Source organism: Podarcis gaigeae (assembly GCF_964106915.1).
Source record: "Podarcis gaigeae genome assembly, chromosome: 13".
Taxonomy (NCBI): domain Eukaryota; kingdom Metazoa; phylum Chordata; class Lepidosauria; order Squamata; family Lacertidae; genus Podarcis; species Podarcis gaigeae.
In genome coordinates this window covers 2,313,835-2,326,247 of record NC_139689.1, presented here as the reverse complement: position 1 = coordinate 2,326,247, position 12,413 = coordinate 2,313,835, and the positions used below count along the sequence as shown (strand labels likewise).

Sequence of the window (12,413 nt, the reverse complement as noted above, 5' to 3'; positions counted from 1 at the left end):
TACCTTTACCTTAAAAGAACGGCACGCAGGATATCAGCAATTTTATTTTCAGTTCCTCCCCTAATTATCCCTGGTGTGTAATTCTCCTTTTCCGCAGCTGCAGCCCGCTGGGTCGACATTCATGCTGCTTTTGTGGAAGGGACCTGAGAAGCATTTAAGGCTTATGGGGTTATTACCCTTTTAACTCTTTGTTCCTCTGTTTCAGGGCAAATCAGTTCCTTGGGGCTGAGCTACCACCAAAGCCTTTCACAGCAAAATGTAAGTGACGACAACTGCTTCCTGGACGGGGCTAGAAGGCTCTCCTGCCCTGCCCTCTCTCATATAACTCATATAAAGCTCAGGCATGTCCAAAGTCTGTTTCGGGGGCCTAATCTGGCCCCTGTGGCAGTTTATTTCCTGGGGTAAAATACTAAGAAAAAAACCTCAGCAACTTCAACCCTAAAAAAAGGTGAGCAACTTTGAAATACAGTGGTAACTAGGGTTAAGTACTTAATTCGTTCCGGAGGTCTGTTCTTAACCTGAAACTGTTCTTAACCTGAAGCACCACTTTAGCTAATGCAGACTCCCGCTGCTGAAGCACTGCCACCATACAATTTCTGTTCTCATCTTGAAGCAAAGTTCTGACTCGGCCCCAGACACACTGACCAGATGCTTGGAAGCTGTGGCTGGATGGTTACGTGGGAGCCGGTTGAAGCTAAATCCTTCGAAGACAGAGGTCCTCTGGCTGGGACGGGATGATATGGGATTGGGGGGGGGGCAACTCCCATCTCTTGCGGGGGCGCAATTAGTGCCAGCATCGTCCGTTAAGAGTTTGGGTGTAATCTTCGATACCTCCCTCTCCATGGAGGCACAGATTGCAGCTATAACAAAGGCGGCATTTTTTCATCTCTGCCAAGCTAAGCAGTTGGTCCCTTACCTTTCTCGCCCTGACCTAGCCACTGTGATCCATGCAACGGTCACTTCCAGACTGGATTATTGTAACTCGCTCTATGTGGGGCTGCCCTTGAGACCGACCCAGAAACTCCAGCGGGTGCAGAATGCTGCAGCGAGACTCCTTACGGGGTCTTCGCTACGAGATCACATTCACCCGGTGCTATACCAGCTGCACTGGCTCCCGGTGGAGTACAGGGTCAGGTTTAAGGTGCTGGTTTTAACCTTCAAAGCCCTATACGGCCTAGGACCCTCGTACCTATGGGACCGCCTCTCCTGGTATGCCCCACGGAGGACCTTATGGTCTTCAAATAAAAACATCTTGAAGGTCCCAGGCCACAGAGAAGTTAGGCTGGCCTCAACTAGAGCCATGGCCTTCTTGGTTGTGGCCCCGATCTGGTGGAACGCTCTGTCCCAAGAGACTAGGGCCCTGCGGGACTTGACATCTTTCCGCAGGGCCTGCAAGACAGAGCTGTTCCACCAGGCCTTTGGCCAAGGCACAGCCTGACTCACTCCCTCGGCAATCTTCGCGGAGCTCTGGCCCAATGGTGGCCAGTGGCTTGAATTTAATTAATTTCATAATGAATGATTTTAGAGTGTTGTTTGTGCTGTACATTTAATAATAATAATAATTATGATTATTATTATGATTATTATTATTATTATTATTATTATTATTTATATCCCGCCCTCCTCAGCCGAAGCCGGGCTCAGGGCGGCTAACAACAATCAAATAATCAAACAGTCAAATAATCACACATTCTAAAAATATTTCATTATAAAAATTAATTCCAATCAAATTGATGGCAACCGTTAAGCAAAATTCTGTGCAGGTTGCCAGAGGAGGGAGTCAGGCTGTGCCCTGGCCAAAGGCCTGGTGGAACAGCTCTGTCTTGCAGGCCCTGCAGAAAGATGTCAAGTCCCGCAGGGCCCTAGTCTCTTGTGACAGAGCGTTCCACCAGATTGGAGCCGCGGCCGAGAAGGCCCTGGCTCTAGTTGAGACCAGCCTAACCTCTCTGTGGCCTGGGATCTTCAAGATGTTTTTATTTGCAGACCGTAAGTTCCTCTGTGGGACATACCAGGAGAGGCGGTCCCGTACTGTTGTACTGTTTTATTGTTGTTAGCCGCCCTGAGCCCGGCTTTGGCTGGGGAGGGCGGGATATAAATAAATTTATTATTATTATTAACCCAAAGTACCATTTCTGGGTTAGCGGAGTCTGTAACCTGAAGCATATGTAACCTGAAGCGTATGTAACCCAAGGTACTGTAGCACCCTGCTTGTGGTTAACGCTTAGCTGGAATGAAATATTCAACGCAGCAATAGAGAAATTAAAATAGTAATTTATTTGTCAGACAAATAAATGAGAGGCACAGTGGTATATGGTTACCAAGCTCTGGCCTGGCCTCCTGCCATTCTGGCCAGCACTTATATTTCCTTAATCCAGCCCCCTTGCTCCTCCTGTGGCTGCCTCTGTCCAATCAGCCTGGTTGAAATTCCTATTGGCTGTTTGCTAGAACCAATCACAAAAGATACACCCATTTCCTTTTGTCCTTTTATGGAAAACAAAAAGCTATATATTCTTCTATCTATAAATGACAAATAAGTAGTCATATATCTTACATGTGTCTCAACAAGGAACCTTAATTACCAGCTCACCTCTTGCCCTCCTTGCCCTATTGCCTTCCAAAACAGATGGTTAATCTTAACTTTTTATCTTAGACAGATGTCAAGGATCTTGAGTTCACATCATCATTGAAAGATCTCCTTCTTTTGGAGGTCTTTAAACAAAGGCCTGACAACCATATGTGTGCTCTAATGATGGCAGGGGGGCTGGGCTGGTGGCTGACTTAATTTCAGGATAGTTACAACTCTTACAACTATATGAAATAAGAATCTAGCATAAGGATTTAACATTTCTTAGTTTCTAAATCCTTTGCCTAATTACATTTAAGCCAATATATTTAATACATTATCATAGGTAGCTTTTTAGAAGAATAAACCTTCTCAAAATAAAAGGAATGAACAGTTTACAGCCTCAAAATAAAATAGGAAGAAAACCTCTTCTTCTGTTTACACTCCCCTTCTCCAGCCATTTGCTCTTGGCCTTTTAACCTTAGGAAAATATGGCTCAAGTTTAATGGGAGGCACATGGTTTTATTTTACTATTTACCAACTCTTAATTTAACCACTCTTACAGCCTAATTGTACTCTGTAACATGCAAGGTCAGTGACCTCGCTCTCAGCCTGTAATTCCCTTTTTACGACTTTGAGAATTGTTTTCTGCTATAAATCAGGGGGGCCCCTTGTCTAGGAGGATAAACATTGCCAAGGTTCTTAGGCAGCTGGTCTTCTGCCTGGCATAAACATTTGAAAATCTTTAAGCTCTTTTTAAGATACAGGCCCTGATCAAAAATATAAGCTTTGATAAAAATGCAGGCTTATGATTAGATGCCTCAGTACCACTGCATACTTGGAGTCGAGTGTGGATTTCATGCTCTTTATTCAGCTCATAGTAGTGAGGAATGGAAGTTCCCCCAAAATGTCTGCTTTATATACATTATTTAGACAATGGGCCCCATGTGATTGGCTAGTTCCGGGATTCTCCTGTAGGCCAATCAGGTTGCAGATCCACTTCCACTTGGAGTTGGATTGGGCGGCTCCTGCGAACCAATCATTCTGGATCTTATTGTGCTAGGACCAATCAGACTGCTGCATTCTGAATCCTATTCCTTCATAGCAAACTTCAATCCTAAAAAAAGGTCAACAACTTTGGTCGGCCCCCACGGCCCTTCACTTCATCAAATACGGCCCTCTTTGAAAAAAATTTGGACCCCACTAGCTGCAAATGAGGACTTTTCTGGGCGAAGTTACCAACGGCGTTAGCATTTTGGGAATCTTTTGGCCAATCAGCGCCATGTTGATTTATCCTTTGGGATGGGATCCAGTAAGGCTGGGAATCCCCACACAAGCAATGCATGTGGCCCACACTCCGCCAAACTGTTCTTGAGCACGTGCAGAGCGTCCCCATCGCTTGCATGCCCCTGCCGACACCATTCCCCACCCCGGACTCCCAGGACAGACAGCCTGTGTTGAACCTTCGCAACCGTGGAATTGGAAGGGACACCCCAAAGGCCATCTAGTCTAGCCCCCTGCAGCGCAGGAGTCGTGCAGAAGTCTGGCCTTGGTGCCTGTGCGGATCCTGCAGCTGCTGCCGCCCCTTATGCTTGCCTCCTCTCTTTCCACTCAGCCGCCCTCGCCAGCTGCGACTTCGATGATGCCAGCAGCCCGTTCTGTGACTGGACCCAGCCTAAGGATGACAGCGGGGACTGGATCCGAGGAGAGGGGAAGAAGCCGGGGGAGAGCCCTGGACCGCCAGGAGGGGTCCCCGAACGGAGTATGTTATCAGAATTTAAGGTCTCAAATTTATAAATCAAAGGTTCATAAATGTACAAGGCAAACACGTACATAAATATATAAACCACGTGTCTGAAATAATAATAATAATAATAATAATAATAATAATAATAATAATAATAATAATAATTTATTTATTCCCCGGCCAGAGCCGGGTTCAGGACGGCTAACACCAATAAAATCACAATAAAAACATAATGCGGGGGGGGGGGGCAATTTAAAATACAGGTTAAAATGCAATTTAAAATGCAGCCTCATTTTAAAAGTAGCCCATAGATCAAAACCATAAGGGAAGGGAAACGTAAGGGTCAGACTGAGTCCAAACCAAAGGCCAGGCGGAACAGCTCTGTTTTGCAGGCCCTGCGGAAAGATGTCAAGTCCCCCAGGGCCCTGGTCTCTTGGGACAGAGCGTTCCACCAAGTCGGGGCCAGTTCTGAAAAGGCCCTGGCCCTAACTGAGACCAACCTAACCACCTTGAGACCTGAGACCTCCGAGGTGTTGTCATTTGTGGAGGCATACCAGGAGACGCGGTCCCGTAGGTACGTGGGTCCTAGTACAGGAGCACAATCCTGAAGCCATTTCGACTCTCCCAAATTGACCTCGACTCTTTCCCTGCAAGGAGGAAGGAAATGGGGAAAGCTTTCTAGTTGTCTTTGGGGCTTACACCTCCCTTTTCAAATACAGCCTGGCAAATATCTTTTAAGCTGAGCACACTATCAATATCAGGAACTAAGTATTTGCCATCTCAAAGGGAGGGCCAGGCTACCCAGAAAAGGCCATTGATAAGGCATGAACAGGTATTCTGGCAGACAGGAGAGAAGCAATACACTCAAATTTCTGCTGGGGACCACCTCTTTCTGTGATGTATGCATGATGTTTTGGGGGGTGGTCTTGAGCTACAGGGGAGGCAGTTTCAAAAGTCTATATAAGAGCTTGCACACCAATGTTCTGGGTTCCTCTTCTCCCTCCCTGCATGGGCTGAGTTGCTACAGTTTAATAAAGTTTAATAAAATAAAATAAAAGTTTAATAAAGACCAGGCTTGCTAGCCGCTTTGCTTCTCAATATTCTCTGGTTGGCCTCTGTTATTTTCTCCTACCGATAGGAAACCTACATAAGGACTCTGTACGGGCTCTTGGGTACCCCATAAGGGGCAAAAGAGCAGTTTTTTTCTTATAACAGAGTAATAATAATAATATTTTTTTATTTATACCCCACCCTTCCCGGTTCAGGAAACCGGGCTCAGGGCGGCTAACAACAAATTTAAAACACTTAATTGATGCTATTAAAAAAAGCATAAAATACGATATAAAGCGTAAATAACAATAAAATCAAAAATCAATTTAGGGGGGAAAGCCATCCAATAAACATTAGATGATCACCAGGGCTAGCTGGCTAAATTAGTCCCACTTGGACCAGCGAGGAGACCAGGGGAGAACCAGCTGTGGGACCCCAGAGCGGGCAATCTTCACAAAAAGGGGAGCGGGGGAGAAGGAAGGGGAATAAAAGATCAGGCCAGGTTCAAATTGAAAGCCAGGTGGAATAGTTCTGTCTTACAGGCCCTGCGGAAGGAAGTTAAATCCTGCAGGGCCCTGGTCTCCTGGGACAGAGCATTCCACCAGGTTGGAGCCATCACTGAGAAGGCCCTGCCCTGGTGGAGGATATCTTTCCAAAGTCCCCGTGCTCCAGAGGAAGGCCTGGCCTGCTTTGAGGCTGGAGGCTGCAGAACCGCCCCCAGGAGAAGGAGAAGAATAAAATCTGAATCCCACTTGCTTCAAACCACAGGAGGGAGAGGGTCTGTTGTGTTCGAATCCTGCCTGCAGGTTTCCCTATTGAGGCATCTGGTTGGCCACTGTGAGAACAGGACGCTGGACTAGAGGGGTGAAGTCAGGTTCTTCTCATCTTAGGAAATCGTATCAGGGAGTGTGGAGGGACTGGACAGAGGTTTTCCTCCTTTCATAACCCTGGAACTCAGAATCAATAAAATGGAATGTTCAGGGCAGAGATGATGAAATCTTCCTTCCAGCAATGTATGATTAAGATCTTAAGGAAATAAGAAGGGTGCTACTGGATCGGGACCAAAGTCCGTCAAGTCCAGCATTATGTCCTCATGTTGTGAGAATTTAGATAAGTAATAAATGTTCATAAATGTTCACCAAGCAAACACGGACATAAATATATAAACCACATGTCTGAAAACCCCACAGAAAAAAAGTCCTGAACAAATTGACCTCAAATATTTCTCTGCAAGGTCAAAGTGGGAAACCTCCCCGTTGTCTCTTTCCTCACAAATCCTTTCTTAAGGGCACATTTAAGATATGAATAGGGTGTGAGCCTGTGACTTGGCCCAGGAACTAAGTATTTATCGTTACAAAAGACTGGCCAGGCTCCCCAGGGTATCCAATCAAGTGACCATTAACATGTAACCTGCCAGACGGGAGGTAAACAATGCACTCAGATTTCTGTTGTAGACCGCCCCTTCTGTGATGTATGTATGATGTTTCTGGAGGTGGTCTTGGACTCCAGGGCGGGCAATTTAAAATGTCTATATAAAGGTGGGCACACCTTTGTTCTGGGTCCTCCTCCATCCTCCTGTGTGTGAAGGGGGCACCCTGTTGCAACAGTTAATAAAGATCAGGCTTACTAGCTGCTTTGCTTTTCAATATTCTCTGCTTGGCCTCTGTTATTTTCTCCGACCGATGGAGAACCTGCAAAGGACTCTATAAGGGCTCTTGTGTCCCCCATAAGGGAATAAGGGCAGATTCTCGTTTATTACACTCACAAACAGGACCTGAGGGTAACGCGGCACTCTGTGAGTCCTGGCAGCTGGTCCTCAGAGATACACAGCCTCTGATACAGAGCATCATGGCTTAAAGACGTTGAGAGCCTTCTCCTCCACCACCAATTTGTCTAATCCTCTTTTAATCAAGATTGGTGGCCACCCCTGCCTCCTGCCGGGCAATTTACATAGTTTAACTTTGCACCGTACTTTATTCTATCTGTATTGAACAGTTAATGGTTAATGGAAGCCTGTTTATAACATCTGTATGGTTTTTATTGTCCAGTTTTATGTTTTTATTGCTCTGAACACCGTCTCCACCCCCATCATTCTGCCCGGACATTGAGGTCCAGCTCCGAGGGCCTTCTGGCGGTTCCCTCATTGCGAGAAGCAAAGCTACAGGGAACCGGGCAGAGGGCCTTCTCAGTGGTGGCACCCGCCCTGTGGAACGCCCTCCCACCAGATGTCAAAGAGTAGAACAACTATCAGGCTTTTAGAAGACATCTGAAGGCAGCACTGTTTAGGGAAGCTTTTAATCTTTAATAGATTATTGTATTTTAGTGTTCTGTTGTAAGCCGCCCAGAGTGGCTGGGGAAGCCCAGCCAGATGGGCGGGGTATAAATAATAAAATTATTATTATTATTATTATTATTATTATTATTATTATTATTATTACTACCTCTGCTTAACAACCAGCGTGGCTGGTGAAACCACTAGGTTCTAGTATAAGGAGAGAGGAATAATAATAATAATAATAATAATAATAATAATAATAATAATCCTCAGCTATTTTCTCCACTTACGGACTTTTCCGCCACTGACTAACCAGATGGCCGTGTTGGTCTGACACAGTCAAAATAAAAACTTTTAGAAAGTTAAGTAGAACCTTACAAAACCACCTAAGTTTATTCTGGGTATAAGCTTTCGTGTGCATGCACACTTCTTCAAATACACTGAAACAGAAGTCACCAGACCCTTATATACAATAGTGGGATGGTGGGGTGGGGTTTTTCTCAGAAGGGTAGAGGGAGATGGGTGATTGACTCAATGGGTATGGTAAACCTGTTAGTCCTACAGGAAAAAGCAAGGGATGGCTTTAGCATGTGTAATGAGACGACTAAATAACAACAAACAACAACCGAGACAAGAATCCAACATCTCTATTCTGACCAAGTCTCTCCATACTTTTCAGTTTAGTTGTTGTTGTTGTTGAGTCATTTAGTCGCGTCCGCCTCTTCGTGACCCCCTGGACCAGAGCACGCCAGGCCCTCCTGTCTTCCACTGCCTCCCACAGTTATGTTGGTAGCTTCCAGAACACTGTCCCACCATCTCGTCCTCTGTTGTCCCCTTCTCCTTGCACCCTCCATCTTTCCCAACATCAGGGTCTTTTCCAGGGAGTCTTCTCTTCTCATGAGGTGGCCAAAGTCTTGGAGCCTCAGCTTCAGGATCTGTCCTTCCAGTGAGCACTCAGGGCTGGTTTCCTTCAGAATGGAGAGGTCTGATCTTCTTGCAGTCCATGGGACTCTCAAGAGTCTCCTCCAGCACGAGAATTCAAAAGCATCCATTCTTTGGCGATCAGCCTTCTTTATGGTCCAGCTCTCACTTCCATACATCACTACTGGGAAAACCATGGCTTTAACTATACGGACCTTTGTTGGCAAGGTGATGTCTCTGCTTTTTAAGATGCTGTCTAGGTTTGTCATTGCTTTTCTACCAAGGAGCAGGCATCTAAGCTGTAATTCAGATGGCTTTAAAGCAGGCATAGACAGGTTTGTGTAGGGATCTGTTTCCTACTCATTTGAATCCATCAGTTCGGATCCTGCCCTCCAGAGCAGGTAAATGCACATGAGCGCTGTCCCTGCATGAAACGAGCGACTTCTTGTCCCGTTCCAGGAGGCCATTATGTCTACCCAGAGGAAGGAGCATCTGTGCAGTTGCAGAGCCCGGATCTGGACCCAGCCGCGCCAGAGACCTGCGTCGAGTTTCTCTACTACCTGTACAGCCTAGAGAGCAAGGGCCAGCTGGCAGTGAAAGTTCAATATCCTTCGGGGAACTCCTCCACCCTGTGGACAAGGAGAGGGATGCAGAGTTCATCTTGGCTGCTGGGAGCTGTGACTATCGAGAATCCATCGCAAAGCCCCTTCAAGGTGAGCGGTGTCACTGCTTTCGAGGAGACGTTTCAGTGTGGGTGGTGTGTAGAGCCCTGGGCCGAGACCTGGGAGACCAGGCTTCGAATCCTCCCGCTCAGCCATTAAGCTCACTTGAAATGGAAAAGGACAATTTAATGAAGAAATAAACGATTCAGGCTCCTCGCAGGGTTCTCCCATATTTGCAATTCTAAAAATGGAAGGTGGGTTTTTCCTCTCATTTTCACCCCACCTCCCCCCCCCCCCCCGATCTCCCATTCCAGTTCCTTGCAAAGCCTTTTCAGCACCTGCTAAAAACTTTTTTTTTCTTATTTAGGCAAGCCTTAAAAAGATAGGTAAAAACTCTATTCCATTTAACCACGACCGGTTTTTAAAATAATGTTTGGAATACCTCGAATGGTTGATTTTTTAACTGTTCTTCCTGATGATTTTATGGCCTTCTGTAAACCGCTTTGTTTGTTTCCCACGAGCAAACGTTGTGTACATTTTATGATGTAAAATAAGCATAATGAAATAATAAATTCCCGTTAGCAATAAAAGAGAACTGATCTGATGTAGCGGAACAGACCTTGCCAAGGTGCGGAAGAGCTGAGCTCAATGTAAACGTCTGTTGTAGGAACCTCATCGGTTTCTTGCAAATCTTGTTTTATTTATTTTTAAACATGCAGTCTGTGGCCAATTTTCTTGCAGCTCAGCTCAGGTACATGCAGAGAGACTGAGCAGGTGCCGTGAGCTCGGATTTGTGGTTGCAGCTCAGCTCTTGCAAAGCTTCTGCTAACTGGAGTAATACTCTGGGTGGCTTCCAACAAAACACTAAAATCAATAACCTATTAAGCATTAAAAGCTTCCCTAAACAGGGCTGCCTTTAGATGTCTTCTAAAAGTTCGGTAGTTATTATTCTCTTTGGCATATGGTGGGAGGGAGTTCCACAGGGCGGGTGGACACCACTGAGAAGGCTCTCTGCCTGGTTCCCTGTAATCTCACTTCTCGCAGCAAGGGAACCACCAGAAGGCCCTCGGAGCTGGACCTCAGTGGGCAGTCCGCGGGCAGGTAGAGTCTCAGCCTGCGTACCAGATGGAGCTGGTAGGCAGCTGCCCTGGACACAGAACTGACCTGCGCCTCCATGGACAGCTGTGAGTCCACAATGACTCCCAGGCTGCGCACCTGGTCCTTCAGGGGCACAGTTGCCCCATTCAGGACCAGGGAGTCCTCCACACCTGCCCGCCTCCTGTCCCCCCAAAACAGTCCTTCTGTCTTGTCAGGATTCGACCTCAATCTGTTAGCCACCATCCATCCTCCAACCGCCTCCAGACACTCACACAGGACCTTCACCGCCTTCACTGGTTCTGATTTAAAAGAGAGGGAGAGCTGGGTATCATCCGCATACTGATGGACACCCAGCCCAAACCCCCTGATGATCTCTCCCAGCGGCTGCATGTAGATGTTGAAAAGCATGGGGGAGAGGAGGGAACCCTGAGGCACCCCACAAGTGAGAGCCCAGGGGTCTGAACACTCATCCCCCACCACCACTTTCTGGACACGGCCCAGGAGGAAGGAGCGGAACCACCGTATGACAGTGCCCCCAGCTCCCAGCCCCTCAAGACGGTCCAGAAGGATGTTATGGTCCATGCTGTCAAACACTGCTGAGAGATCCAGCAAAAGGGTGAATTGCTCCTTTCGCCCCCAGGGAGCTCCGCCAATCCCCACTCCGGGAATTATGGACTTGGAAAGGGACCCCCAAGAGTCATCTAATCCAACCCCCTTCAGTGCAGGGCTCGCAGCTACAGAATACTTGACCATCTCACCTCTGCTCCAGGGAATGGAAGTCCACCACCTTCCAGGGGAACCCCATTCCACTTTTCATTCTCTCTCTCTCTGCCCACCCAGGTTGTTTTCGCTGCCACCCAGGTTAAGACCGAAGAAATCACCATCGCTCTAGACAGCATCTCCGTCAGGATTGGGCCTTGTGCACGTAAGCGCCCCTGCTCTAGGCCTCCTCCCCTCGGGAAGAATATGGGCTTTTTGCTGTTATTATTGGGGCAAGCGGGTGCTGGTTCCTGAGGTTGCTGAGACCCTACCTGCCTGCAGACTGTCTCGCCAGAGTGGCGCATGCTCTGCTTATCTCCCGCTTGGACTTCAGCGCGCTCACCTTTGAAGGTGACCCGGAATCTACAACTAATCCAGAATGCGGCTGCTAGACTAGCGGCCGCCGGGACCATATAACACCGGTCTTGAAAGATCTCCATTAGCTCCCAGTACGTTTCTGAGCACAATTCAAAGTGTTAGTGCAGACCTTGAAAGCCCTAAATGGCCTCAAAGCCCCAGTAGACCTGAAGGAGCGTCCACCCCCATCGTCCAGCCCCAACACGGAGGTCCAGCTCCGAGGGCCTTCTGGCAGTTTCCTCCCTGTGAGAAGTGAGGTTACAGGGAACCAGGCAGAGGGCCTTCTTGGTGGTGGCGCCCGCCTTGTGGAACGCCCTCCCATCAGATGTCAAGGAAATAAACAACTATCTGACTTTTAGAAGACACCTGAAGGCAGCCCTGATTAGGAAAGGTTTTAATGTTTGACATTTTATTGTGTTTTAAATATTCTGTTGGGAGCTGTAATAATAATAATAATAATAATAATAATAATAATAATAATAATAATAATAATAATATTATTATGGGTTTCCCCAGCCACTCTGGGCAGCTTCCACAGAGACCAAAAATACAGTAAAATCACACATTAAAAACTTCCCTGAACAGAGCTGCCTTAAGATGTCTTCTGAATGTCAGGTAGTTGTTTATCGCTTTGACATCTGATGGGAGGGCGTTATTATTATCGTCAGGGTAGGACTCCAAAGGCCGAGGTTCAAGGACTCTTGCACCCAAATGAGCAGGAGGCACCCCAAGAACAACAGGACCAGCCCACTGCCATCCTCTTTGCCCTCTGAACACCCCCCACCCCACAACATCACTTAAGCCCTTCCTTGGTAGAAGATACCAAGAACTGGAAGGGGCTCTGGCCATCATGCAGACGGACCCCTCCAAACCTAAAACATTATCCTTCCGTGAAGTCTTCTCTGTACATCCCGTTTGGCTGCCTACCTATCAAAGCATTCACTATAATTCCCACTGCAAAGGGGTGCGAGAGAGACTTGT

At 47.1% G+C, this 12,413-nt stretch overlaps 1 protein-coding gene across 1 annotated transcript in view; it reads left to right on the top strand.

Annotated features, from left to right (window-relative positions):
- Positions 1-12,413, top strand: part of ZAN (zonadhesin) — a 70,267-nt gene that overhangs the window by 6,759 nt on the left and 51,095 nt on the right. The window contains exons 2-5 of the mRNA XM_083706481.1: positions 206-258; positions 4,179-4,325; positions 9,016-9,269; positions 11,157-11,241. Of these exons, the coding sequence (XP_083562607.1) occupies positions 206-258; positions 4,179-4,325; positions 9,016-9,269; positions 11,157-11,241 (539 nt within the window). The remainder of the gene's footprint in view (positions 1-205; positions 259-4,178; positions 4,326-9,015; positions 9,270-11,156; positions 11,242-12,413) is intronic.